General features: G+C 46.3%; 1 protein-coding gene and 1 pseudogene across 2 annotated transcripts in view; both read left to right on the top strand.

The window, feature by feature from the left end:
- The window catches only part of LOC142590581 (uncharacterized), a 99,338-nt gene that overhangs the window by 8,489 nt on the left and 66,427 nt on the right, over positions 1–24,422 (top strand). For both annotated transcript variants that reach the window (XM_075702885.1, XM_075702886.1), the window contains exons 2-6: positions 3,350–3,448; positions 5,978–6,132; positions 6,938–7,096; positions 17,143–17,269; positions 18,250–18,481. In XM_075702885.1, the coding sequence (XP_075559000.1) occupies positions 3,355–3,448; positions 5,978–6,132; positions 6,938–7,096; positions 17,143–17,269; positions 18,250–18,481 (767 nt within the window). In that variant the 5' untranslated portion in view covers positions 3,350–3,354. The remainder of the gene's footprint in view (positions 1–3,349; positions 3,449–5,977; positions 6,133–6,937; positions 7,097–17,142; positions 17,270–18,249; positions 18,482–24,422) is intronic.
- LOC142590777 (uncharacterized) lies at positions 19,339–22,205 on the top strand (annotated as a pseudogene).

The following is a 24,422-nucleotide window of genomic DNA, read 5'->3' as shown; positions in this document are numbered from 1 at the left end:
GTCCTTATGTCCTTCTGTAAAAAAATATTCTCCTTCTCTTTTTCATTACTCCTTCAATAACTGCACTGTGGATAGGGTATCTAAGCATAAATATCTCGGTGTTAATTTGAAGCATAACAGGTCATTGTCTAATCACATTGATTGCATTTGTAACAATGCACTAAACAAAATTAGGTTACCGACATCGTACACTATTCAACCCTCCAAAAGATACTAAGCTGCTATTATATAAATTGCTAATCAGTCTTGTTGTTGACTACACGTCTGTCATCTGGAACCCCTATAAGCAGTGTGAGATTAACAGGCTGGAAGCAATTCAGAAATAGAGCTGTATGATTTACATGTCACCATTATGATTGTGTCTTTTCACCATCTTCTGCACTTCGATCCTTGAATTTAACTTCGCTCTATTCCCGTAACCACATAGCTTCGTCAGTTCTTCTGTTAGACTTTCAAAAAACTATACTAACCTCGCACCAGAGTCATCAACGAGATGACATCACAACTTGGTGCCCTAGTTTGCATGCACTAATAAGTTTGAATTCAGCCTTTTCTCTCCTTCCATAGAATAATGGAATTCCTACCCTGCATCTGTTCATTCATGCTCTCCTCAAAGTTTTGTATCCGGCATCCAAAATGCTGTATGGTATTTTGCTGTGTATAATTTCCCTCTGTTAACCCACTGCTGCTATAGTGCTTATTACGCTGCGGTTTGTACAAATAAATAAATAATAAATCATTGTGCTTTTGGCACGTAAGAATTCCAGAATTTTTTTTTTTGTACTGCTTGCCTTTCTGTAACTGAAATGCTGGTGTACTTTGCACAGACTGGGAATCTTGCTAGTGGTGGACTTCTGTGTGTGTAGTCGACATTGCTTGTCATGACTTGCTTATTGCTTGTAGCGTTTTCTTTGAGCCTCTGGCCCATAAAAGCTTAGGTGCTTGAAATAAAGCAGTGATAGCTTCTCACTTAGTGTCATCTCGAATGTTCCTCAGTTTTTAAAATCTAAAGCCTTCGTGTCTTTTCTGTTCCTGACTGAGGCAGGCGGCTCCTGCTGCCTGTCTATATTTCATGTGTACATATTATCTGTCTGTCCATTCTTATTTCTGCAGTGTTCGAATGTGAGTGTTCGTAAGCATCACCTTTAGCCCAATGTGAGTCAACTGCAGGACAAATCCCACTGGCCTCCAATTACAGCTGTTCCATGTGAACAGGCACATTTTGCAATCTCATTATCATCATCACAAAAAAATTCTGCCAGGTTCTACTCTGCTTCCCTTCCCTTGGCACCCATTATATTGACAATGAACCACATGTTCATATGACATTGTCCAATTAACAAAGATGTATTGACATCACATTATAAAATGTTTAAACTTTATCTTACTCACGAGAAGGTCCACACCCTCTAACTGCTTGAAGAAATACTGGTGAGCGTGCAGCATCCTAAATAATGTACTGCCATAGTTGTCCACAAACCAGGTTGTTTCTGTACCTGGGGGATGAATGCATCATGAAGTCATGATATGCTAACTTGCTCCATTCCTGCAACCGCTGCGACTTCCACACATGAAGAAACATCACCATTGTTTATCATTTTTGTTATGAGCAATGTCGTGAACTTAGCCATATTTACTACATAATGCCAGCAAATTTTTCTCTTGTGTAATGACATCACAACAACGTTGACACCAGGTCCAGCATTTTTAGACCCTCTTAACTTGATATCAAATTAATATATCTTAAGAAGTGTTCCCCAACCTTCATACTCACTGTCATGCTTCTATGTGTCAGAAGGGGGACGTATTGTACCTGCAACTTGTAACAGTGACTCAGCGCTGCTACTAACTAGAACATTGTTCACCTTACAGTGTCTGTTAGAAGAGGAGTGCTAATTGGAACCTACACAAATGAAGTAAACAGGATTGTGTATGTCTTAGTATGCGCCCCTCCTCTATTAACTGTGTGTTGCCAACTACCCCCAACAAGAAGTGCTCATACTTTACATTGTGTTGTTGAATGGCAAAAATTGACTTGTGGTGCCTTTAAACCAGCCTTGCGCATGCTACCTAGAAAAGCAACAGGTTACAATTACTTTATGAAAGAATTTTATTGATTGGTGACAATTACTGCCCCACTAAAGCAGTTCACTGATTGCCAAACAGTAATTTATTACTTCTACGTCATTTTCCTCCCACCAACCTTTACTCACATTGCACAAATACAGTTAACAGAATGAGCTGACCTGATTTGTGCAGTGCGTCCTCTGTAGCCCTTCACATGTTGTTTACCTTCACCAAGCATTGCTTTTCAAATTTTTCATCACTTTTTTTTTTCTTTTTCAGCAGCGATGCTGGAAACTTCTGTTATGTGCATGCTGGAGCGAGGGACGGTGTTGTAACTTTGCAAATGAGAATAGGAGTAATCACTGTAGTGATGCTCGCTCCTTGGTCCTCTATGAAGTACATTAGTTTATTGTGGCTAGGGCTCGGAGAATGTGCTCCCGGCAGGGGCAATGAAAAGCTGGAAAAAATTTTGGCAGAACCCATCTCATGATAAATGTCAGTGTTAAGAGTGCTTAGCATTCAAGCATAGTAGTGACACACTTTATTTGCCAAATTTTTCATTTCTGTGCAGCTGACTTCAGTTTTATGGCACCAACATATTCTTCACTTCTTTGCAGTTCAGTGCTCCTTGCTCAGTGCATGCTCTGTTCACTTCTTTCTCCATATTCGGCTGGTTTTGATGCCGTCTTTTCAACTTCTCTGCAGCTGACTTCTTCACTCTTGCTTCTAGTTCTGCTTGTCTATCTGGGCACCTACCAAATAGTGGCAAGTTGGCATAAAAGAGGTTAGATACGGACATATGGAAAAGGGCATGAAGTTCCCCAGGAATGCTACCGACATTTCAAATACTAGTCCATAGGTGATTTCATGGCATCGACATCCAGAGTGGTCATTGCTATCGAGCCAGAGCAGCACCACTTCTATTTGTAGGCCTACATCCGGTGAAGTACTTGATGGAGAAACAAATACTGAGCACCCAGGTTTACCTTCCTGAACATGTGCATGTTTCAGGGAGCTGTGTGGCATAACCACGGGCATTCCACTGTAGTTCCCGCCAGGTTGAAGTGCTCAAAGTGATGTCGCCTGTTACAGCTTGTCTTGTCAATAAACTGGTTACATGTCATTCGTTACTGAAAGAAATAATGAATCGCAGTAAGTGCTAGATAAAAAAAATCAATTAATTACAAAACTATGGGCAAGAATAAATGACTGCATGTAATTAATTACATGTAGTTTGTTATGCACAAGTCTGCTTTAAACACCTGTGCTGTGTTCTGTGCAGCCATCATGCCAACCACGGGCAGTCATCGGAGTGCAGCAGGCCTGGCTGTCTTGCTGGTCCTGGTCTGCCAAGCATCTGGGCATCCTATAGAGGGAGGAGGTAATGTCTCTTAATGTAGCAATACCTGCAATTTATGGTTTTGTACAGGCTTCTTAGTGTTTTCTTTTTTTCTTTGACAATCGTAGATGTTATAGGGGCTTTTGAGCTGAATTTTCGATGTTGCTGTAAATGTTGTGTTCTGGCTTTTTTTTTTTCCTTTCAAGTTCTTGTCTGCATAGGTTTCATGGCTTGTGTGTGACTATTCTTGACTCAGAATCACTTAGCCACATAATATGGCACATTTACTTAAATGGGAAAAAAAAATAGAGAACAAGATTAATATGCGTGTTCACTGAAAGTATACAGAAGCTTGAGAAAAGATTTTTGCTGCTCAGGAGAATGTAGGCAAACATCTCATTAAAAAGATATCGTGCAAATGGCATAGGTAATTACAAATATATGCATAATATTAGGCATTTGAAGCTGAAGGCATACATTGAAGACGAATCGTTTGCTGGGGCGACAAAAACAAATTCTTTGTATGTTGCATTGTCTGAAGAAACACTTTGGTGAAAATCTGAGGGAATTAGGGCAGCAGCGATTATTGTATAATAACCCAGTAAGACAAGCATATTTAGTGGCACTTTTGGTGCGAGTACTATGCCACAGCAAGTTTCGCTTTTTTGGCACGCTTCTAGACAGGAAAGGATAATCTCATTTGGAATTGAGGCATTGTTGATTGCCAAATCATCCAGTGCATTATATACTATTTGTCAACTTATGCAATATTTTCAAAATAATATTTAACCCTCTGAGGATCAATTTTTTTTGCCAAATGCGACCCTCCAGGGTCTAGTTTTTTTTATTGCAGATTTAAAATCTTCAGACACCTACTTAAAAAAATAACTTTTTTTAGTGTGACCATAGAGTAAAAAAAAAAGAAAAAAATTCCATGCATAAACTTGCATTGTTTATTCAAAAATACAGATGGACTTCCATAAATACTCGTAAGAATAAAAATAGCAGATAGTACTCTGAAGTAGATATGTTCACATTTGGCACTTGGGTAGTAGTGTGAATCGGAGAAAGCACCGTCCGACTCACTTGCAGCAGATCAACTAGTGCGCATGCCTACATCATAATCGAACCGTGCATGTGAGTGCATGCAAGAAAACTCCATGGTTGTGTGCCCATCAGAAAAACCAAACAAGTTAGAAACTTGCTGTAACCCTTCGTTCCATCACCAACAAGGTTCAATCAGTTGTTGCGAGTCTCGACTGAAGAAATGCAGGCATTGCAGGATCGTTTGTATACGGCGGTGTTGTTTGTATATACCTGTGCCCACCTGTGAACAGATGTAATCGCACCCCTGTAAGCAATAAACAGGCGAGCATCTAGTGTTGACCCTTTCTGAGATTAAAAAATTGATACACATTAGTTCTTATGAGCGCAACAAATGGAAACAGCCCACAAAATGACGCCAAAACTAACCGCCGTGTGCCATCGCATATGTAGATGTGCGAGAGGTCACTGGAACGCCAGCATAAAGAAGCCCTGGAATGAAAACCAAACAACTATGCAGCAAAAAAAGAAAAAAAAATGTATCCACGCAGGTTAGCACCACTTGCTGGGCAGCAAAGAGTTGAAAAATTGGAGCGGTTTTCAAACATACAGATGGTGCCATAAATATGCGGCATCGACTGTTTGGGTCTTCTTTGCAGCACCGTATATTTACGGCATTGACCCTCAGAGGGTTAACGTGATCAGTGACAATAACATAATAAAAAGGCAACAGAGAAGTGGAGTCTCTTGCTTACCAGCCATGGTAGCTCAGTGCCTGTGGCATGGGCTTAATTCCTGGACATGACTGTCGCATTTCCGTGAGGGCGGAATGCAAGGAGGCGCCTATGCTGCACTTTAAAGGAACCCTAGGTGGCCAGTAATGAATCTGGTGCCCTCCACTGTGGTGTCATCACAATTTCATTTGTGCTTGCATTTGTATATATGGTGTACAAAATAAGGTGTCCGTGTCGTGTTTACAGCCCTGCAGTTGCTTCGAGCTGTGTGATTGGGTTCTGTTACTTTGAGGGAGCCGTCGATGGGGCGTAGATTTGGGCATCCCCTATTGTGCACTTTTCGTGTTCTGTTCTTGCAGTGCCCTCTGTGTGAAGTGTACAAACATGTACTTCATCTGTACGAGGAGCCTTGAATTGCAAATGTAATTTGTTTGAAGGTGTGCATTGAAAAGCTGTGAAAGAACTGACCCCTGTATTGTAAAAAAAAAAAAAGAAAAATCCTAGAATCCTAGCTCTTCCTCCATTCCACGGAGTTGAGCACAATGCTGCCCCTTGACTGATGAAGACAATAAACTTCTCCGGGGTAGCGAAGGATGATCATGAACTGTAGTGACCACTTCTGTCGATAGGCGGCACTGCTGTCTACTTTCTTCAGTCGAGGTTGAGTGCTGAGTGAAGGAACATTCTATAATATGGGGGTAAAAAAGAAAATAATTCAATATAAAACCAAAAGAATATACAAGTGAATTGAATGCAAGTGAACTCATTCTCATTGCCTTCTCCCTCTCCACAGACGCATCGGTGTCTGAAGAGAAGCAGCAGGGGATTCCAGGTTGGAGCAGCCTCTCGGAGTCTGTGTGGGTGATTGGGGCATCCGTCTGCTTTGCCCTGACAGCGGCTATTGTGGCCTCTCTGGGCTGCCTCTGCTGTCGCAACGAGGGCATCAAGGTCAGTCAGCTGTCAGTGCTTGTTATTTGCAGTGCCGAGAGTCAAGATTTACCTTCAAGGCTATAAAAAAAAAAAGGAAAAAAAAAGAAAAAAAAAAAGGATGTATCACTAAGTTGATGAGGTTCCAACCCATGCATTCACATTGACAGTTTGGTAAGGAGAGTGTTGAAGCTGTATTTGTTTTTCGACCAGGGTTCTCCGCCCGGAAGGCAGCCAGGAAATGCAGCCCAGCACTTTGGTTGACCTCCCTCTGCTTTGAAGGATGACTTGGTGGTTAGAGGGTTGATTTGGTTGAAGTTTAAAATTCTTTTTTCTTTACCCCACGATCTCAGGTGTTCTGTTGTGATGGTGGAAAATATTTTTAAATTTTGAAATAAAAGTAGAGAATCGCAATACTTTCCATTGATGCAATACCGCTGCTTTGATACCGTGTAAAGAGGAGAGATGGGAGCTTCAAACAGCTGCAGTGCTATAGTTTGCCATACAAAAGGAAAAGAAAAGGAGTGGAAAAAGGAAAAAATAGTGTCCAGATTTGTTACTGCTGCCACAAGCACACTGGAAGCATTCTTCCTGGCTGACACAGATTTGACTCTCTGACACACGTTTTGACAGTGCCGAGCTGCGCAGCTCTCCATCCCATCGCCGTTTCGCATTTCTTTCATTAGTGCCAGAAGGTGCAAAATTGTGGAATGTGCTGTTCAGAATGGTAAAATGCTATTTAAAAAAAAGCTTATTTACGTGTGTCCGATCTGCAACGCTTTTTATACATTTGTGAAAGGTTCCTTTCTTCGGTCACTGTGCGCAGCTCCTGGGCACGCGAAATGGGGTCAGCGTGCCGCACCTTCCGCTGGGCAGCATGGCCCAGCAACGGAGCAGCCTTTCGCCCGAGGTGACCATCTTCCCACCGGCTGCTGCCGCACCCCGCCTTGCCTTCGCTGCACCACCGACACCCTTTGACGACAAGGTTGGTGCACACCAGTGCTTTGCGCCAGTGCTTTCCGAGAGTGTGCAGTCCAAGCAGACTGAGCTGATTGGGCGTGTTTGAGCTGTCGTGTGTTGTGGGAACGTGGTGACGACACAGGGCTTCACTGAATAACAGAAACATTTTCTCAGGCAAACTTGCACCTACAAAGAAAGTGACTTAGTTGGGGATGAGGATACTAACAAAGACTATAACTACAGTCGAACCCGACTTTATCGATCCCATTTACATCGTATTATCCCGTATATCCAACAATTTCTGAACACGGTATAGTTACAATGAGTATACATAAAAATGCTTACATTGAACAAGAATAGCAGCAACTCTCAACATATTGAATGTCAAGTGGCACAAAAGTGCCCCTGGAAGTTGGCTTTCCCTCGTGGCAGCAGGGAAACTCGGCGGCACGGCTCCATCCACCCACTCTGCCTACCTTGACCATGCCACATTGTCCGAGCTGTTGATACCCCCCTGCAAAAAATGATCCCAGCCCGTCCCAGCGCTTACTCAGACAGCGAATTAGAGGCTCTTGTGCCCTCATCATGCAGGATGGTGGAAGTGTGAGTGGTCTCACTGCTTTTCTAGTTTGTGTTTGCGCCTTGTGGGCCTTCTCCTGCAGTGCTGCCGCGATGGCTAGGGCGAAGCAACAAAATTTCCCTTTCGCCGTGAAGCTCGAAATCGCGAATCGAGTGGAATGCAGTAAGTCGGATGTCTCTGCAGCATGGAAGATTCCAAGGAGCATTCTCAGCACGGTCTTGAAGGAGGAATAAGGGGAAGGTTAGTGCTAAAGCGGACAAACTCGCAACCAGCTCGTGACCTGCTGCCCGTGGCACCCGACGTGTACGAACAGCGACGTCGAGGCGGCCATGTGCTAGTGGTTCATCCAAAATTGCTTCGGAAATGCCAGCTTCCGCGTGCCCAGTGGTGACTGTAAATTCTGGTGAATGTGATGAAGCCATTGCCGGTGTCGCCGAAGTTAGGAGCGAGTGGTCAGTATTTCCAGAAGTCGGTGACAGATCAACGGTCCACGAGTTTGTTAGTGCAGATAATGGTGTCGCAACCACAGAAGAGCCCGAAAACAAAGACTACATTGCCGACATCGTACCGAGCACAAGTGAAAGTGGTCACAATGAGCAAAGCAACGACGGTTCTTTGCCGACATCACCCGAAGAGATTGGTACACTCGCACTAGTCCGGTGCTTCTGCTTGATCATGGAAGGTTGCAACCTCGGCTTCTCCGACTCTTTAGCCAATGTGGAGAAGTGCGTGTTTGCAGGCAGCAAAATTACCCAAGCAGAAGAAAATACAGGACTATTGCATGCAAAATTAAGCTAGTTTCATCAATGAAGTGCTTTTATAAATGGTATGTGCTTTTATGATGCCCAATTCTTTAGCAGGCATATATATGGAATTATGCCCTGTATCGAACAGATAGGCGTTTTTTTGCGAGTTCGATACAAATGGGTTCAACTGTATCGGCAAATAAACACTAAAACAGCTCTTGGCCAACAGAAATTTATACACCACACATTAATTTCTTGATGACTTGCGTATAGCAGAGTGGACATTTGTCAAGGAGCTGGAAGCTTCGAGTTAAGGGGGGGATGCTAGGCTGAAGGGTGAACTTTTGAAGCTCTCAGCTAATTTTCATGAAAGTTTCAGTGGTAGTTGATCTTGTTGTCATTAGAATATCTTCCAACTATCAAAAAAAGTTATAACTGTGAAATTTAGCAATCTTGTGTGTCAACTTAGGAAAACTATCGTTTACAAAATAATGAAAATATACAAATTATTTGTGATTAAATACCTTCTAGTTGGTTTATAGTGCAGGATAAGGTCAGTTGCACATTTTTTATGTCGTTTCTGTAAAAATGTCATCACTCTGAAAATGAAGTTTATTTTTTTCACTGTCATTACATGTCAAAGATCTGCTAAATATCATATGTTGGAAAAAATTTAAGCATCTGAAAAGTACTTTATCTTGTTCCTCACAAAATTTCAGTCTAGAAAAAATGTTGGAAGCAAGATTTGGTGAAGCAGTTCGGAAATGATACTTTTTTTAAAGCTCCTTTGTTTGCAAAAAGTGCAAACTGAGAAAAATCAATTCAAAGATTTCAGAGCATGGAACTTATTCTTATGATCAGAAAAATGAATCAAAGTGCCCTGCTGCATATGTCGGGCCCTCCTCTTCAACACGACACTGCTGTGCGGCAATCGCTTCAAGGCATCGTCTCTTTTTTTTCCAACATTAGAGCTATCCATCGCTCATGCCTGCGCTCGTGAAATGGCTTGCTTCGTTGCTTCCTGAACATGCTTATTCGTCTGGACTCCATGTTCGAGTTCCAGCTTGTCGAGAACTCTCTCGATGCTTGATGCTCCTTCATTGAATTCTAGAACAGCCTGGGCTGCTGCAGTCTCCACTGTTCTCAGTGATGCAAATTCTATCTTTGGGCACCATTTCCATAGAAGAGCATTGAAGGACTTGTTTGCATTCTGTGTCTGCATCCTTGAACACCGCGCAAGAAGCTCTGGCTTACTAAGCCTGTTGGAGACAGGCACCAGCTCTTTGGCAACGTCTCTGCTGAAAGCTGGACGATGGGACCTTGGCACTCATGGCTTTTGAGCTGCAACTAGGGCTCTGTGCCGATTGTAGTGACACCAAGAATCCTCCCCAACTGGGCAACCGTCATGTCGTGGGACTTCAACTGTTGAGTAGGAGTGAAAAAGCGTCGCGAATACTCCACGTTGCATTTTTTTTTACATCTGGAGCATTGTCTTTCAGGGCAGATGCATAGTAAGCAGTGAGTTTTTTTTACAACACTTTCTGTCAGCTTCCCCTTGGCTTCTATAGACCTTTCGTCGTTTTCTTTAGTTTCTCGATTTCTCTAAAAAGCGCGAAAAACAAACGTCCTAATGGGGGCATTCACTTTGCGTCTCGTTTCTTGCCCACTATGCGGCATCCGGAAAAACAACGTTCAGAGTCACGTTCGACGTGAAATGCACACCACCAACTTGTGAAAAAAAATTCATTTTCTTCCTTTCTACTGCTCAGATAACTACCAAACTTGGTGAGAAGATTCTTTATTAAACAAGCAATTCAGAACAACTCAAAATAAAAAAAGTTTTTTCACCGAAATCAGTATTTTAGCCCCGCATCCCCCCTTAAGATGTACCTTCAAGAATGCACGGGTCGCATTGATGTGTGCAGGTAATACAAGAACTTGCACTTCAGTGTGTAATAGTAAGGTTGGGCTTTAGTGGCAGTGATAAAACAAAAGTAATGCAAAGCACATCACGTGGCAGTACAATTTAATAATGGGAAAACTGAAAGGTGGTCTGTTGCACAAGTATGACAATTCCTTTCAAGCTTTTGTTTCATAATTTCATTCCTTGTTTGTTGTCAGAATTGTGTGTACGTCACAGTTGAGTGTGTATATTCATGTTCCATTTGTTTACAACAGCATGTGTGATAATTATTATTTCCTTCAGCATTATGAACAGACTAGCTCAGCAACAAGTTTTATTAACATATTGTTACGGTTAATGTTAAACCGGCTTTATTTAAGGGACGAGATTGATGGTGAAGTCAAGATGGCGTCCCGAGGCTGCACACGCTAACGTCTTCTTCCTCTTCTGCTCGCCCGGCTCATGCCGTAGCAATCCCCGGTTGCCAGACGAAGCCCGCTGGGCAAGTCCAAATCACTCGGAAAGCGCAGGGTGAAACCGCTTAAGACGGGCAACATGTACTAACTGGGTCCGGCTAGACCGACGACCAGCGGACGTCAAGCGTGCCACCACGTACGTCAAGTCACTCAAGCGATCTACAATGACGAATGGGCCCGTGTACTGGGGTAAAAACTTTTCGCATAAGCCACGTTTACGTTCCGGAGTCCACAACCACACAAAGTCTCCTTTAGCGTACGAGACAGACCGGTGTCGGCTGTCATAGTGCTCTTTCGATCGGTGTTGCGATGCCACAGTACGAAGGCGAGCGATACGCCGGGCTTCTTCGGCAAGACAAAGCGTCTTGGCAACAGAGTACTCGCTGTGAAAGTCAAACGGTAGTATAGTGTCAATGCAGCTTAGCGGTGAACGTGCGTAAAGGAGATAAAAAGGACTGTAATCGGTCGTCTCATGCTTTGCAGTATTATAAGCATAGGTGATGAAGGGGAGTACGTCATCCCAGTCCTTGTGATCGGAAGATACGTACATGGCCAGCATGTTAGTTAGAGTTCTGTTCGTACGTTCTACAAGCCCATTTGTCTGAGGGTGATAAGGCGTTGAATGACGGAACTGTGAACTGCAGAGACGAAGCAGTTCTTCTACGGCGTCCGCAACAAACTGACGACCGCGATCGCTAATGATGACACGGGGGGGACCATGTCGAAGAATAATGAATCGAAGCAAAAACGTTGCAACGGACACAGCTGTTGAAGATGGTACGGCCGCCGTTTCCGCGTAACGGGTCAGATGGTCGACACATACGATCACCCATCGGTTGTCGTTAGATGATCGGGGAAATGGGCCCAGAAGATCGATACCCACTTGTTCAAATGGCAGGCGAGGCGGCGGCAGAGGTTGGAGAAGACCTGGCGGAGCGGTCGTAGGGCGTTTGTAGCGTTGACATTGTTCACAACTGGCGACGTAGTGCTTGACTGTGTCCCGCATTTTGGGCCAGTAAAAACGCTCCTGAGTCCGGTTCAAAGTTCTTATGAATCCTAGATGGCCAGAGGTCACATCGTCGTGCATGGCTCTCAGTATGTCCGTTCGCAGACTCTGCGGCACCACCAGAAGGAAGCGTGCGCCTTTAGCTGAATAATTGGTCTTGTAAAGCAGGCCGTCGCGGACACAAAATCGGCCAGTGGCTCCAGGACGCGATGCGGCTACAAATAGAGGTTCCAAACTAATATCATTTTCCTGCTCTGCTTTGAAAGTCGTCGAGTCTGGGAATGTAGAAGAAATGGGAGCAAAACAGTTATCAAAATCGTCGGCGTCACACTCCGTCGTCGTCAGAGGAAGGCGGGAGAGACAGTCCGCATCTGCGTGGCGACGCCCGGACTTGTAGAATATAACGAAGTCGTACTCCTGCAGTCGAAGAGCCCAACGTGCCAGTCGTCCACTCGGGTCACGGAGATTCACCAACCAGCATAACGCGTGGTGGTCAGTAACGATAGTGAACGGGCGTCCGTAGATATAGGGCCGAAATTTGTGGACAGCGAAAACAGCTGCCAAGCATTCTTGCTCGGTCACAGTGTAATTGCGTTCCGCCTTAGTCAAAGAGCGACTAGCATAAGCCACAACGTGTTCAGCTCCGTCTTGACGTTGCACTAGTACGGCACCGATGCCGATGCCACTGGCATCAGCGTGCACTTCCGTAGGTGCGGATGCATCGAAGTGACGCAATACGGGCCCTGACGTTAGTAGAAATTTTAGCTGGCGGAACGCGTCGTCGCAAGCCGATGTCCAGTTGAAGGGGACGGCTTTTTGGAGAAGACATGTTAGGGGGTACACCACGTCGGCGAACCTTGGGATGAAGCGCCGAAAATACGAGCACAGGCCCAAGAAACTCCTCAACTCCCGCACTGACTTCGGTGCTTCGAAGGAGCTGACTGCCTCAATCTTCCGTGGATCTGGCCTCACACCGTTTTTGTCGACCAGATGCCCAAGTACTAACGTCTCCGTTTCCCCAAAACGACATTTCTTGGAATTTAGGATCAAGCCGGCTTGTTTGACACAATCCAGAACAAGACTGAGACGGCTGTTATGTTCACTCAATGTGCTGCCAAAAATCACCACATCATCGAGGTAGCACAAACAAATTTCCCATTTAAGTCCTCGGAGGATAGTATCCATGAATCGTTCGAATGTTGCTGGCGCGTTACAAAGGCCGAACGGCATAACGTTAAATTCATAAAGACCATCTGGTGTCACGAAGGCCGTTTTCTCCTTATCGTCTGGGTGCATGGGTATCTGCCAATACCCTGATCGCAAATCCAGTGATGAAAAGTAGGCAGCGGAATGTAAACAATCGATGACATCATCAATTCTAGGAAGTGGATACACATCCTTTTTGGTGACTGCATTCAGTTTCCTGTAATCAACGCAAAACCGCCACGATCCATCCTTCTTCTTTACTAAGATTACTGGTGCTGCCCACGGACTAGAGGACTCTTGAACAACACTTTTCCGCAGCATGTCTTTCACCTGTTCAGCAATAACTGTCCTCTCTGTTGCAGAAACGCGGTAAGGCTTTTGCCGAATGGGATGCGCAGATCCGGTGTCAATTCTGTGGCGAGCACGAGAACGCGGGAGTGAAGCCTGCTTGTCGCCTTGTGTGAAATCGAACACAGAAAGATGTGCCCACAAAACTTGTGCGAGAGCACGGCGCTCATGTGAGGGCAGTGCCTTGTGGATCATTCGTAGGATCTGCTCTTCAGAAATGCTTCTTTGGGGATCGCTCGTATGAGACTGCTCCTCCTCGCTTAGAACTGTAATGGAGCTGTAAGTAATCTCGTCAAATTCAGCGAGCTTCATATCACGCGGAAGAACAGCAGGGACGCAAGAACAATTGAAAGCCCACAAATTTGAGACGCCATTCACTACTCTCACGACAGAGCGTGGTACGAGTACATCTTTCTTTGCGCAGCTCGACGTAAGTGGCTGGACTTGCGCGTCAAACGATGAAAGGTCGGCAGCAGCGAAGTTGACAGGGATACGTGACAGCGACCAAGGTGGTACCAGCAAATCTTTCGAAACAACACAATAGTTTTTCACTGGTAAGGATGTGTCGGCAAGGGTGGCGAGAAGCGCGCTATTCAAAGTAATTTCGCCTGTGCCACAGTTAACGGATGCACCACAATCCTGAAGAAAGTCAATCCCGAGAATCACGTCGTGAGTGCACCGCGGTAGTACGAGAAATTCTGTTATAAGATCTTCTGCTCCGAACAAAACACTTGCAACACAAATACCAAGGGGAACTAGGCACTCTCCACTGACACCACGAAACGTCACACCACCATTCCACGGGAACATAACTTTCCGACCCAGCCTCTCTTTGAATGTCACACTCATGACGGAAACGGTAGCACCAGTATCAACTAATGCTGTTGCAGGTATACTATCAATTAACACACGCACTTTGTTCTTCACCATCATAATAGGCAGAGGAGTATTTCGCAGAGACGCAGACTGTCCGGCGACCTTACCTCCATCGGTCGCGCCGGCTAGTTTCCCGACAGCGGTGGTGACGCAGCACGTCGCCGTGGTGACGGTGAACGGCGTTGGCGACTGGTTGGGGGCGTCAGGCTACGGTCTGAAGCTGGCGAGCCACTCCTTCTACTATATTGACGGAAGGTATTCCGGGGTGGCGCGCCTGTGGTGGTTGCACTATCAGGGTCTGTCGGCCAACGGTCATCATAACTGTCACGTTCAAAAGTAGGCCAAGTTGGTGGTGGGCCATATCTTGTCTGTCGGCGCCGGCGACAAAAACGAGCAATGTGTCCCGAGGCGCCACAGCTGTAACACACAGGCGATGCGCGACCGACGTTGTAAACCTCGGGGTCAATCCTGGGACGCTGCGAATAATAAATGCGACCTTCCGAATTCCGATTCGTGGTGGTAGCTGCACGAGTTCGTTGATCGTGCGTCACGTCGTCGGGAAAGGTACGTCGGTGCTGTCGCAGCTGATCTACTCGACACTCTGCAACGCCTGGCATGGCGGACAATGCGGACACAGCAGATGCATGTTCTTGAGGTTGATTGGGAACCCACCCAAGCTGGTCGACATCCGCCCCTTTGGTGTGTCTTTCAAGTTCTTCGCGAACAATTTGCCTTATAGTTGCCGCAAGGTCTAGTTGAAAACTGTAGTTGTCATTGTCTTCAACGCTTGCCACCGTTGTCACATTTGCTAACCTGCCGAACTTAGGCGTGATACGGCGCAGCTTCAAGGCCTCAAATGTGCGGCAATGCTTGATGAGGTCGGCGACCAAGGCGAGACTCTCCTTTCCGATTAAATAATTGTACACATCCTCGGCTATGCCTTTAAGAAGGTGTCCAACCTTGTCCTCTTCGGACATTCGAGGATTGACCGTTCTGCAAAGCTTCAGGATTGTCTCAATGTACGTAGTACAGGTCTCACCTGGGACTTGAGCGCGCTGAAGCAATGTCTGCTCCGCCCGCTTCCTTTTCGTGGTGGAATCGCCGAAGCACTCAGTAAGGTGAGTAACGAAGCTGTCCCACGTTGTGCAGATATCTTCATGGTTCTCGAACCACACTAGCGCAGTGTCTGTGAGGAACAGAACCACATTGTCGAGCTGAGCCGTGGAGTTCCAGCCGTTGTACTTGCTCACACGCTTGTAGTGGGTGAGCCATTCCTCCACGTCCTCGCCGAATTTGCCTGAGAAAGGGCGGGGCTCCATCTGATGCATCCAGGCGCCGGTTGTTCGAACTGGAGCTGCCAGAGAAGGCTGTTGGTCACCGCTGTGGGACATCGGGATCTCAAGTGGTATTGGGGGCAGTTGAGCGAGGCGTCGGCTCCGGCGTGGTGCTTGCTGCAGCAGCTCCGTCGTCTTGGTCGAAGTACCCCGCACCTCCACCACAAAACTGTTACGGTTAATGTTAAACCGGCTTTATTTAAGGGACGAGATTGATGGTGAAGTCAAGATGGCGTCCCGAGGCTGCACACGCTAACGTCTTCTTCTCTTCTGCTCGCCCGGCTCATGCCGTAGCAATATTATTTTGCTCAGGGCCATATTTTGTTCAACATCAGGTACAGTATAAACAGTAATATAAGCTGAGTAATTTGTTGGAAAAGAAAGGAAGCTAGTGGCACCCCTCACCTTCTGGCAACCGACGACATCATGTTGGCGAATTCACCGGCAAAGCCGTATCCATATTCAAGTGTAATTGCTGGCATTTTTCTTTTTTTTTTTCTTGTCGCTGTGTCTTCTCCTTTTTTTTGTTTAGGTTCAGATTTATTGGTTCCAAAGAAGTAGTTACAATATCGGAATTTTTTCACATCACAGGATTTTTTGTGTTCACTCTTGTGGTTATTTGATTTCTTGTGTTTTGTCTGGTGAGTGATGAGCAGCAGCACATAGGGAAATTTTTCAGCTAAATTAGAGATAAAAGTTGCATACTGTGCAGAAGCAAATGGCAACATGGCCACTCAGCCGCATTTTGGCATTTTTAAAAAAAGTGTGTGAGATTGGCGGGTATAAAAACGAAAACTGTCAGCATGCTACCCAACTAAAATGTCATTTCATAAGTGTCACGCAGTGCCTCCGCAGCTCGAGGGTTTACTTGCGGACTTTGTGTGGAAGCTTTGTGCACGCTCACTACTGGTGACAATGCAGTGAATTTGGTGCGAAGCTGCAGCACCATTGTGAAGAATCGATGTGTTTATAATTTTTTTTTCGCATTTTTTTTTTTTTTTTTTTCACTTCAAAGTTAGAGGTCGGCCTATGTTCCCACTCGACCTGTAGTCCGAATTATGCGGTAATTCAGACCAGTATCTGTCATCCCTAGAGTTTAGATTGTTGCAACGCAACTATATTAAGGGGGGGGGGGGGCTCAAGTCAGCGCAACGTTTAAAAAAAATTACCAGTTCTCCTTAGCTATCCCCTAAAGACGCAAAGGCGAAAGCCTTGTAAAGCCTACTGTAATTCACCTAAATCGTCCTTAATACACCCTAATACACCTTAATCTGTCTTAATCTGCCCTAATCCATCTTAATCCTCCTTCGTCCACCTTAATCTACCTTAATCACTAATCAATCATTAGCTTTGCTAATTATTATCATCTCTTATACATGGCTGGACATGCTTTGGTTCGCTTCTGGCCTTCCTTGGGCCATGGGATATTTTTTGTACCTCACAACATGACCTTGAAACATAGAGATTTAAGGCTTTTGCCTTAATAGACTCAAATGATAAAGCTTCTGTGCATCTCTGCTGCTGTCTGCACTGCTCCGGTAGTGCTGACTTGCTGACAGTTGTTCCTTTGATCGACTGCTGTTGCTTGTCTTTCAGGTAAGCTTTGAGCCTCTGCCCAAGATCTTCCCTCGGCTGCCAGCATCTCCATCCAAGCATCCCCTGCGGCCTGCCCACTACTCTGGAGAGCTAGGCGGCACTCCAAGCTCAGTCCACGACTGGTTTGGTGAGTGCGATGATCATTTGGTCATCCATGTGTATGTGAGCAGTGACTTCAGGGGTTGTAGTCTTAGTTAAACACTTTTTGGCATACTTTCGCTTTTGTGGGATGTGGCATCTGGCAGTGATGCGTGTTCTGCTGACTGTTTTACCAATCAATGCCCACTGAAAGTGATATGCCCAAATGTAGTTGACTGAGAATACCACTCTGGGAGACAGATTCTAGACAAAATGTACAGCATGGTTTGATTGGCATGAGACGAGAAAGGCTGGAAGACGATTCAGCGTGTAGTTCAAGTTGAGGAAAGACAGGGAGCAAGTTGGAGGTATGCTTCACTGTGCATGGAAATATATTGCGTCACCCCTCGTGTGAAGGGAGTAGGCGGACTGCCGGACTGCTTAGATGCTTTTACTGCGCTATGTTGAGCCACATTTTTAGACTGCTCATACCCTTGAACACAACCCACATTTTTGACTGCGTTACCTTAAGCATTGTCACACATTTTTAGGCTGCACTCTTTGGGATCAGCCCACGAAAAAGGCTAGAAACCCAGATATTCAATATACAGAAGTAGGGGTGCTCCTATCTGCATCAGTGAAGCAGACACAAACTTGCAGACTGCCGAGCATAGATGCCCTGCAGTGCAGCTTGCGAGTGACTGCAGCGCCGTCTGTCACACCTGTGTAGGAAATCTGGGTGGCTAGCGGCCCTTCATCCATGCAAAGAAATGTCCACTATGGCTAAAGTGTTTCTTCTCTTCTGCATTGCTACGAGTCTGTTGGGGCACAGTACACGCCATGGAGAACCGACATTATAACATGAGTGCGTGACTGAGTCGGCTCACTGCAGGAATAGTAGTGTACGGGAGAAGCTGTAAAGATTTTTATCTGTCTGTGCTCCTTGATTGTTGTAAACTTTGACAGCCGCGGAATGCCAACTTGCCCAGATGCACTTGTTCAGGACTTCGTTATCCTTCTGTTGTGCAGACGACCCCCAGGCCAACTTCCCCCGAGAGCGACTGCAGTACCTGCAGGAGCTGGGTGTTGGCTGGTTTGGACAGGCCGTACGTGGAGAGGCGCAGAACCTGAACACCGGTCGACCCAGTGACGACGACCCGGCAGTTCCAGCAACCACGACACCAGTGGTGGTGAAGATCCTCCGCTCGGATGCGACGCCCACGGAGCACATCTGCTTTTTGCACGAGGTGCAGCACCTCAGGTGAGGCTCCGGCTGAAATATAGTCGTGACTAATCAAGGCAGACATGTTTAACGAAAAGAAAAACACCAATTATTGAACAGCAGTGAATCTACTGTTATTAGCATTATCACGCTTATGACGAAACAAATGTGCCCTGTACTGATTGAGAAGCTCAAAACCTGAATGACAGTGAAACCTCATTAAACCGTAGTTGGCCGGAGCTCGGAAAAAGTATGCACTAAACGGTAGTACTGCGTAAGGGGCGACGCGGTTTTCGCATCGCGGAAAATGACCGAAAAATAGATTTTTTGAAAATCACTTCTTCAGTTTTTATAACCCTTTCTCTACCTGATTCCAAAATATCTTCCCTGAAAACCGCTTAGAAGTGCTTTACAAAATTGTTGTATCAGCCACAGCGACGGGAAGTTTTGCGGAAATCGCAAAAAGACGGTGTTTTTCAAGCCACGGTATCTCCGTAACAGCGTAACCGAGTACCGCCATCTTGGTCGCAACAGAAAGAGCATTTCTTCATCTTAAGATCTGCTGCCTTCCCGGCCTCCTCCGAGCTAAAACAAACGCAGAAAAAGCAAAAGTTTCGAGGTCTCGCGGAGGTTCCTGATTGGCGGCACGCGGCCCCGTTGGTCTCCGGAGCGGTTGCCCCTAGCAACGGTGGGCGAAGTGCCACGCGTCGTCTGCTCTTCCCGCAGCTACGTTCTCCATCGCCCACATCTTGAGCTTCTCCATAGTTTCGGTAGCGGCTCCGAAGCTCTGTGGCGTAGTTTCGCGTTGGATCTCGGCTCTGATCATGGATTGGCAACGGCGCATGAAGAAATACAAAACTTCGCATCAATTTGGCAGCAGTAAGCGCAAGTCTACGATGCCCAAAAGTAAAGCGTCGTCAACAGCTTCCAGTGCTGATTCTGCTGATGTTCAGTGCGGCGCGGACATCATGGACACACAACAGCAGTTCCCTCAATGTATGGATGCCTCGGACCCGCAACCAAGCACCTCACACGCCAACGTCCTAAACCCGCGACGACATATCTTGCACGCCGACGTCTCAGGCCCGTGACGACGCACCTCGCACGCTGACGACTCAGACCCGCGACCAAGCACCTCGGGCGCCGATGTCTCGGACCTGCGACCAAGCACTTCATTTGCCGACGACTTGGACCTGCGACCAAGCACCTGGCGCATGGTTGAAACACAGTCGAGATTCGGCAGTACAATTAAGGCTTACTTGGAACCGCACTACATATCGATAGAAGCTTCTCGTGGGCGAGCCGAGACTATGCAAGCATCACTCAGTTCTGTTTTGGCGACCAAGAGAAAAATGAAGCTCACAGGCGAGAGTGGAAGTTGTGCCGATGTGGAGCTGGCGGATGAGTTTTTGGTTGTGCAGGTCACAGCATTGAATGCTTTGTACAAGAATGCCTTGTTCCAAAAATGCTCTCAGCCGGGACTGACTATTCATTTGGGAACAAGGCATGGATTGGCTGCACGAATGCTACTGACCTGCAATGCCTGCGGCATTGTTGCAAGTGAATGGTCATCGCCGCGAGCAGAGGGTGGTAAGGCTTTTGACGTGAATATGCATGCAATGCAAGCAATTAAAACCACCGGCAGAGGGGCAACTGCACTGACTGACTTTTGGTCAGTAATGAATGTTTCACACAGAGGCTTGCACCATAAAACATTCCAAAGACATCTGAAATCAAAATTCAGGCCTGCTGGTGAGATGGCTGCGGCAAGTCTCTTTTCTGATGCTGTGGCAGCCGCCGTGCAGAATGTTTACAGCGAAATGGACATGGCATTCACAAAAAAATGTGACAGTAGTCAACGACGGGACATGGATGACACGTGGTCATGCATCCCATATTGGTGTGGGCACAATACAGTAGAACCCCGCTGTTACGTTCCTCACTGCTGCGTTTTCCCGGCTGCTACGTCGTTTTCATCCGGTCCCGGCATAGCTTCCATAGGATCCAATGTATAAGGAACCCCGCTGTTACGTCGTAGCTGTGAAAACGTTCCCGCATGATACGTCGCAACTTAGCCCCCCGAACCCGCCTGGGCTAAAGTAGGCAACGCGCTCCAACCGCCATTTTGGCTTTTGACGAGTTTTGGCCGGGCTTGGCTATGGAACTGGCTGCAAGAAGCCGCACGCCAGTTCGAGAGGCCGCCATCGAATTGGCGTGCGGCTTCTTGCAGCCAGCTCCATAGCCAAGCCCGGCCAAAACTCGCCAAAAGCCAAAATGGCGGTCACATACGACGACTACGTCGCCGTGGATGTTGTTGTCGGGACGTCAGAGTGTCAGAGCATCGCCGAGATCGTTGGGCTCTCGGTCGCGAGTGAAGTCGCAGACTGCGATGCACGAGCCGCATGATGCCGGGGAGTTGCCAAATCGTAGCTTTCGAAAAGCCGTTGCGGCTCTGGACCTCCTCCGCAGGTACGTCGCACCTCACAGCGACGCTGACAGCAATGCGGCCTTCCAGGCTATTGAGAAACGTGTGGTGATTTCTAGCGAGCGAAAGAAACGGCAAGCCACAATTCTGGACTTTTTTTTAGGTCCTAAGCGCACTCTGTGGAAATAAATTGTCTATAGTTGAAGCTGCACTTTTTTTCATTCATTTTCGGAGCTTTCCTCACTGTTGCGTTTTCCCGGCTGTTACGTTTTTTTTCCCCGGTCCGGTGAAAAACGTATGAACGGGGTTCCACTGTAATTGAATTTTACACTGGTCTGGTGCTTTACTGCGTTGTGCTCTCGAACAGATGCCATGGATGCACACTTGGGCCGAAAGAAAACGATGAAGGCTACAGTGAATGGAAAGAGAATCACGTGTGCCAAAAGAACACCGATGCAAACTCAAGCCGAATGGAGGTCGAGGCAGCGTTGATCTTGTTCAGAAGATCACTGGAAAGGAATTACCTCCGCTACACATCTATTGTTTGTGATGGGGATAGCCGTGCTTTCCAGGCCCTTTGTGAAGACAAGGCTTATGGCTTCATTACATTCAACAAAGAGGACTGTATCGATCACGTGAAAAAGAGGATGGGTACAGCCCTGCGAACACTTGTCTCAAAAAGCAGAAGTAAACCAATTGGAGAGAAGGGTGGCCTGACCCAAGACCTAATCAAAAAGCTCACCAATTATTATGGCATGGCCATACGTAACAATAGTGAAGTAGATGATATGCAAAGGGCCATAATGGCAACCTTCTATCATATCACTTCAACAGATAAAGACCCTCATCATGAGCTCTGCCCTCCAGGACCCCTGAGCTGGTGCAGACACCGGGCTACAGAAGCTGAAGGTAAAGCTCTGCCAAAACGTAAGTACAAATTGGAACACATGTTTCAGCTGCATTGCTGCCTGTGTATCAACGCCTCTCGGATCCTCAGCTACTCAGCCGTTGCCAAGGCAAGAAGGCTCAGAAGTCAGCCAAGAGCCTCCACTTTGTCATTTGGTCAATTCTACCAAAAGAGCAAAATGCTTGATTGATCGCAACGGAGACTGCTGTCAATGAGGCAATCTGCAAGTACAACGCCGGAACGCTTCATGCATACAGACAGTTTTGTGCCTCAGTTGGCTTGAAGCCAGGAAAGCATTCCCTTCAAAGAGCTGCAGAAAAGGATGCCCTACGAAAAAAAAAGCATCGAAAAATTATCAGATGAAAGGCCACATGCCCAAGAAGCCCCGCTGTGCTAAGGACACCAAGGAATACAATCCTGGTGCATTTTAGAAGAGTGGAGGCAAGGCAAAACTTTGAAGGCCTTTTTCTCAAAACTGTATTTTTGCCTTTCTGCTCAGTTTGCGGAGCTGATTACTTTGTTACCGTTTGGCCTATTCTAACTCTATTTTCTTTGTCCTCTTCCTTGGGCTACAGTGCAGGTTGTGACATTCTTGCTTTTAGGCCTGGATGTTTTATAAATTTATGATGTGGCTATTCGTTCATTCCGAAAGTGTGCTTGATACGAAGGTAACATAAAAAATGACACTCCAAAATATTTGTGTTGAAAAAAAAGAAAGCAAGAATGTCACGGCCTTCAGCGTGCATTTAGCTATGCAGTCAGTGCTTAACAAGCCTTCTATCACGTTCTTTTAAGTTCCTCAGGCTCTTCACAAAGTTCGAGTTTGAAACATTATGCTGAATCAAATTTAATAAAATGTTCTCAAGGTATCACTCTGAACCTTTTATGGAAGCATCAGGGAGGCATTCTAAACATTTGTGCCAATTTTCATCACAATCCATGAAGAAATAAGGAAGTTGATTTTTCAAAGCCACGTCCTCCCTTAACCGAAATAGCATGAGATCGACCACTTACCTGTCAAAAACGGAACTAAGAGAAAATGTGATGAAAGGGCAAGATCATGCAGTATTTATTCACTTCGCGCGACAAAAGTCTGTTATTTTCATTTGATGCCGCGGCGGCCTAGCAGCGACGACAGTGGCCTGAAACTTACTGAAGCTGCGAGCCAGCTTTTCAGCCAGCCCCCTCTTATCGGCAAACGCTTGCATGGCAGATTCATCGTTGGCGTTACATACTCTCTGTGCATGAGTGCGGTAGCGCTGCAGAAGTCGCGGGGCACCTTTTTAATTGCGAGGCACTGTTCTGATCACGACAATTGCATACATGAGGCTGACATAACGCGCAGCTTCTGCCACTGTCGGGCCTTAAAGGGTGACGCGGCTTTTGCATCGCGAAAAATGGCCAAGAAATAACATTTTTGGAAATCACATTTTCGATTTCTATTACTCTTTTTCTATCTGTTTCTGAAATATCATCACCACAAACCACGTAGAAGTGCTCTAAAAAATTTATTTTATCAGCCAAGGTGGCAAAAAATGTCACAGAAATCAGGAAAGAACAGCATGTTTCAAGCCGCAATATCTCCGGAACGGCGCAACCGAGTGCCGCCATCTTGGTCTCGTTGGAAAGCGTATTTCTCAGTCTTCAAATTTGCCACTTCAGCGATCTTCTCCATACAGAAACAAGCACACAAAAAGCAAATGATTGAAGATTGTGCCGGAGTCTGTGATTGGCCGTCCCCGTCACGAGACTCCAGCACGGTTCGCCATTGGTTCGGCGCTTGCGTCGTCTGCTCGGTTCTTTACATGTCATGAGTCTGGAAGTCTCCACTGGCCGTAATCTCAATGTGTCAAAATGGGCGCTACGCGAACATCGCAGTAGCGTGGCCGATCCCTGCGTTTGTGGGCGTCTCAGACCCGCGGCTAAGCATACTGAGCATCGGCGACGCGGACATCACGACCAAGGTTCGCATGCGGAATCCGGACACGCTGTTACTGTCGTTAGGCGACACTTTGGCAACAACAGAGGCAACGATGGCGAAAAATCGAACCTCGTAGCTGTTATCTCTTCCCAGTCGCAGCAGAGCTGCTGAGCAACTTCTTCGCATTCGAAATGCCGCACACTGTAGTCAACGGCAGATCCCTGTCGCGTGCCAGCACCGACGTCTTTGTGCCACCTTTGGTAGCACGAACAATGTTCAATTCTTTTCCTTTGCTGAGCACCCAATGTTTTTTATCCGAGCATGACGCGAGTCCGAGCTTGCATTACGCGACAATGCTCTCTGGCATGGCGCTGAAATGATGTGGCTCCACACACAAACGAACGGGGTGCTTGGAGGTCGTTGTTCCGATCTCTGAGGCTTGTTGTGCCAGGCCGTCCAATGGGGATGACACACCGCCGTGATTCACGGCGAAAAGTGGAAACACTACGTGTGAACCGTTCACCGATATGTATGCAATAAGCTTGTTACGGTTTATGCGGATACAAAATGCATTATGTACAATGGCTGCTCAGTCGGGCATTTGACTGCTACTTTTAAAACGATACTACTGTTTAAGCGCGTACAGTTTAACGAGGTCTTTCTGTACAGGAATGAGATGTGGGTAAAGCACAGGGTGTCTAACATAAATGTTTTCAGTTACAGGTTG

Source organism: Dermacentor variabilis, chromosome 8 (assembly GCF_050947875.1).
Source record: "Dermacentor variabilis isolate Ectoservices chromosome 8, ASM5094787v1, whole genome shotgun sequence".
NCBI classification, from domain to species: Eukaryota; Metazoa; Arthropoda; class Arachnida; order Ixodida; family Ixodidae; genus Dermacentor; species Dermacentor variabilis.
This window is presented reverse-complemented; position numbering and strand designations above follow the sequence as displayed.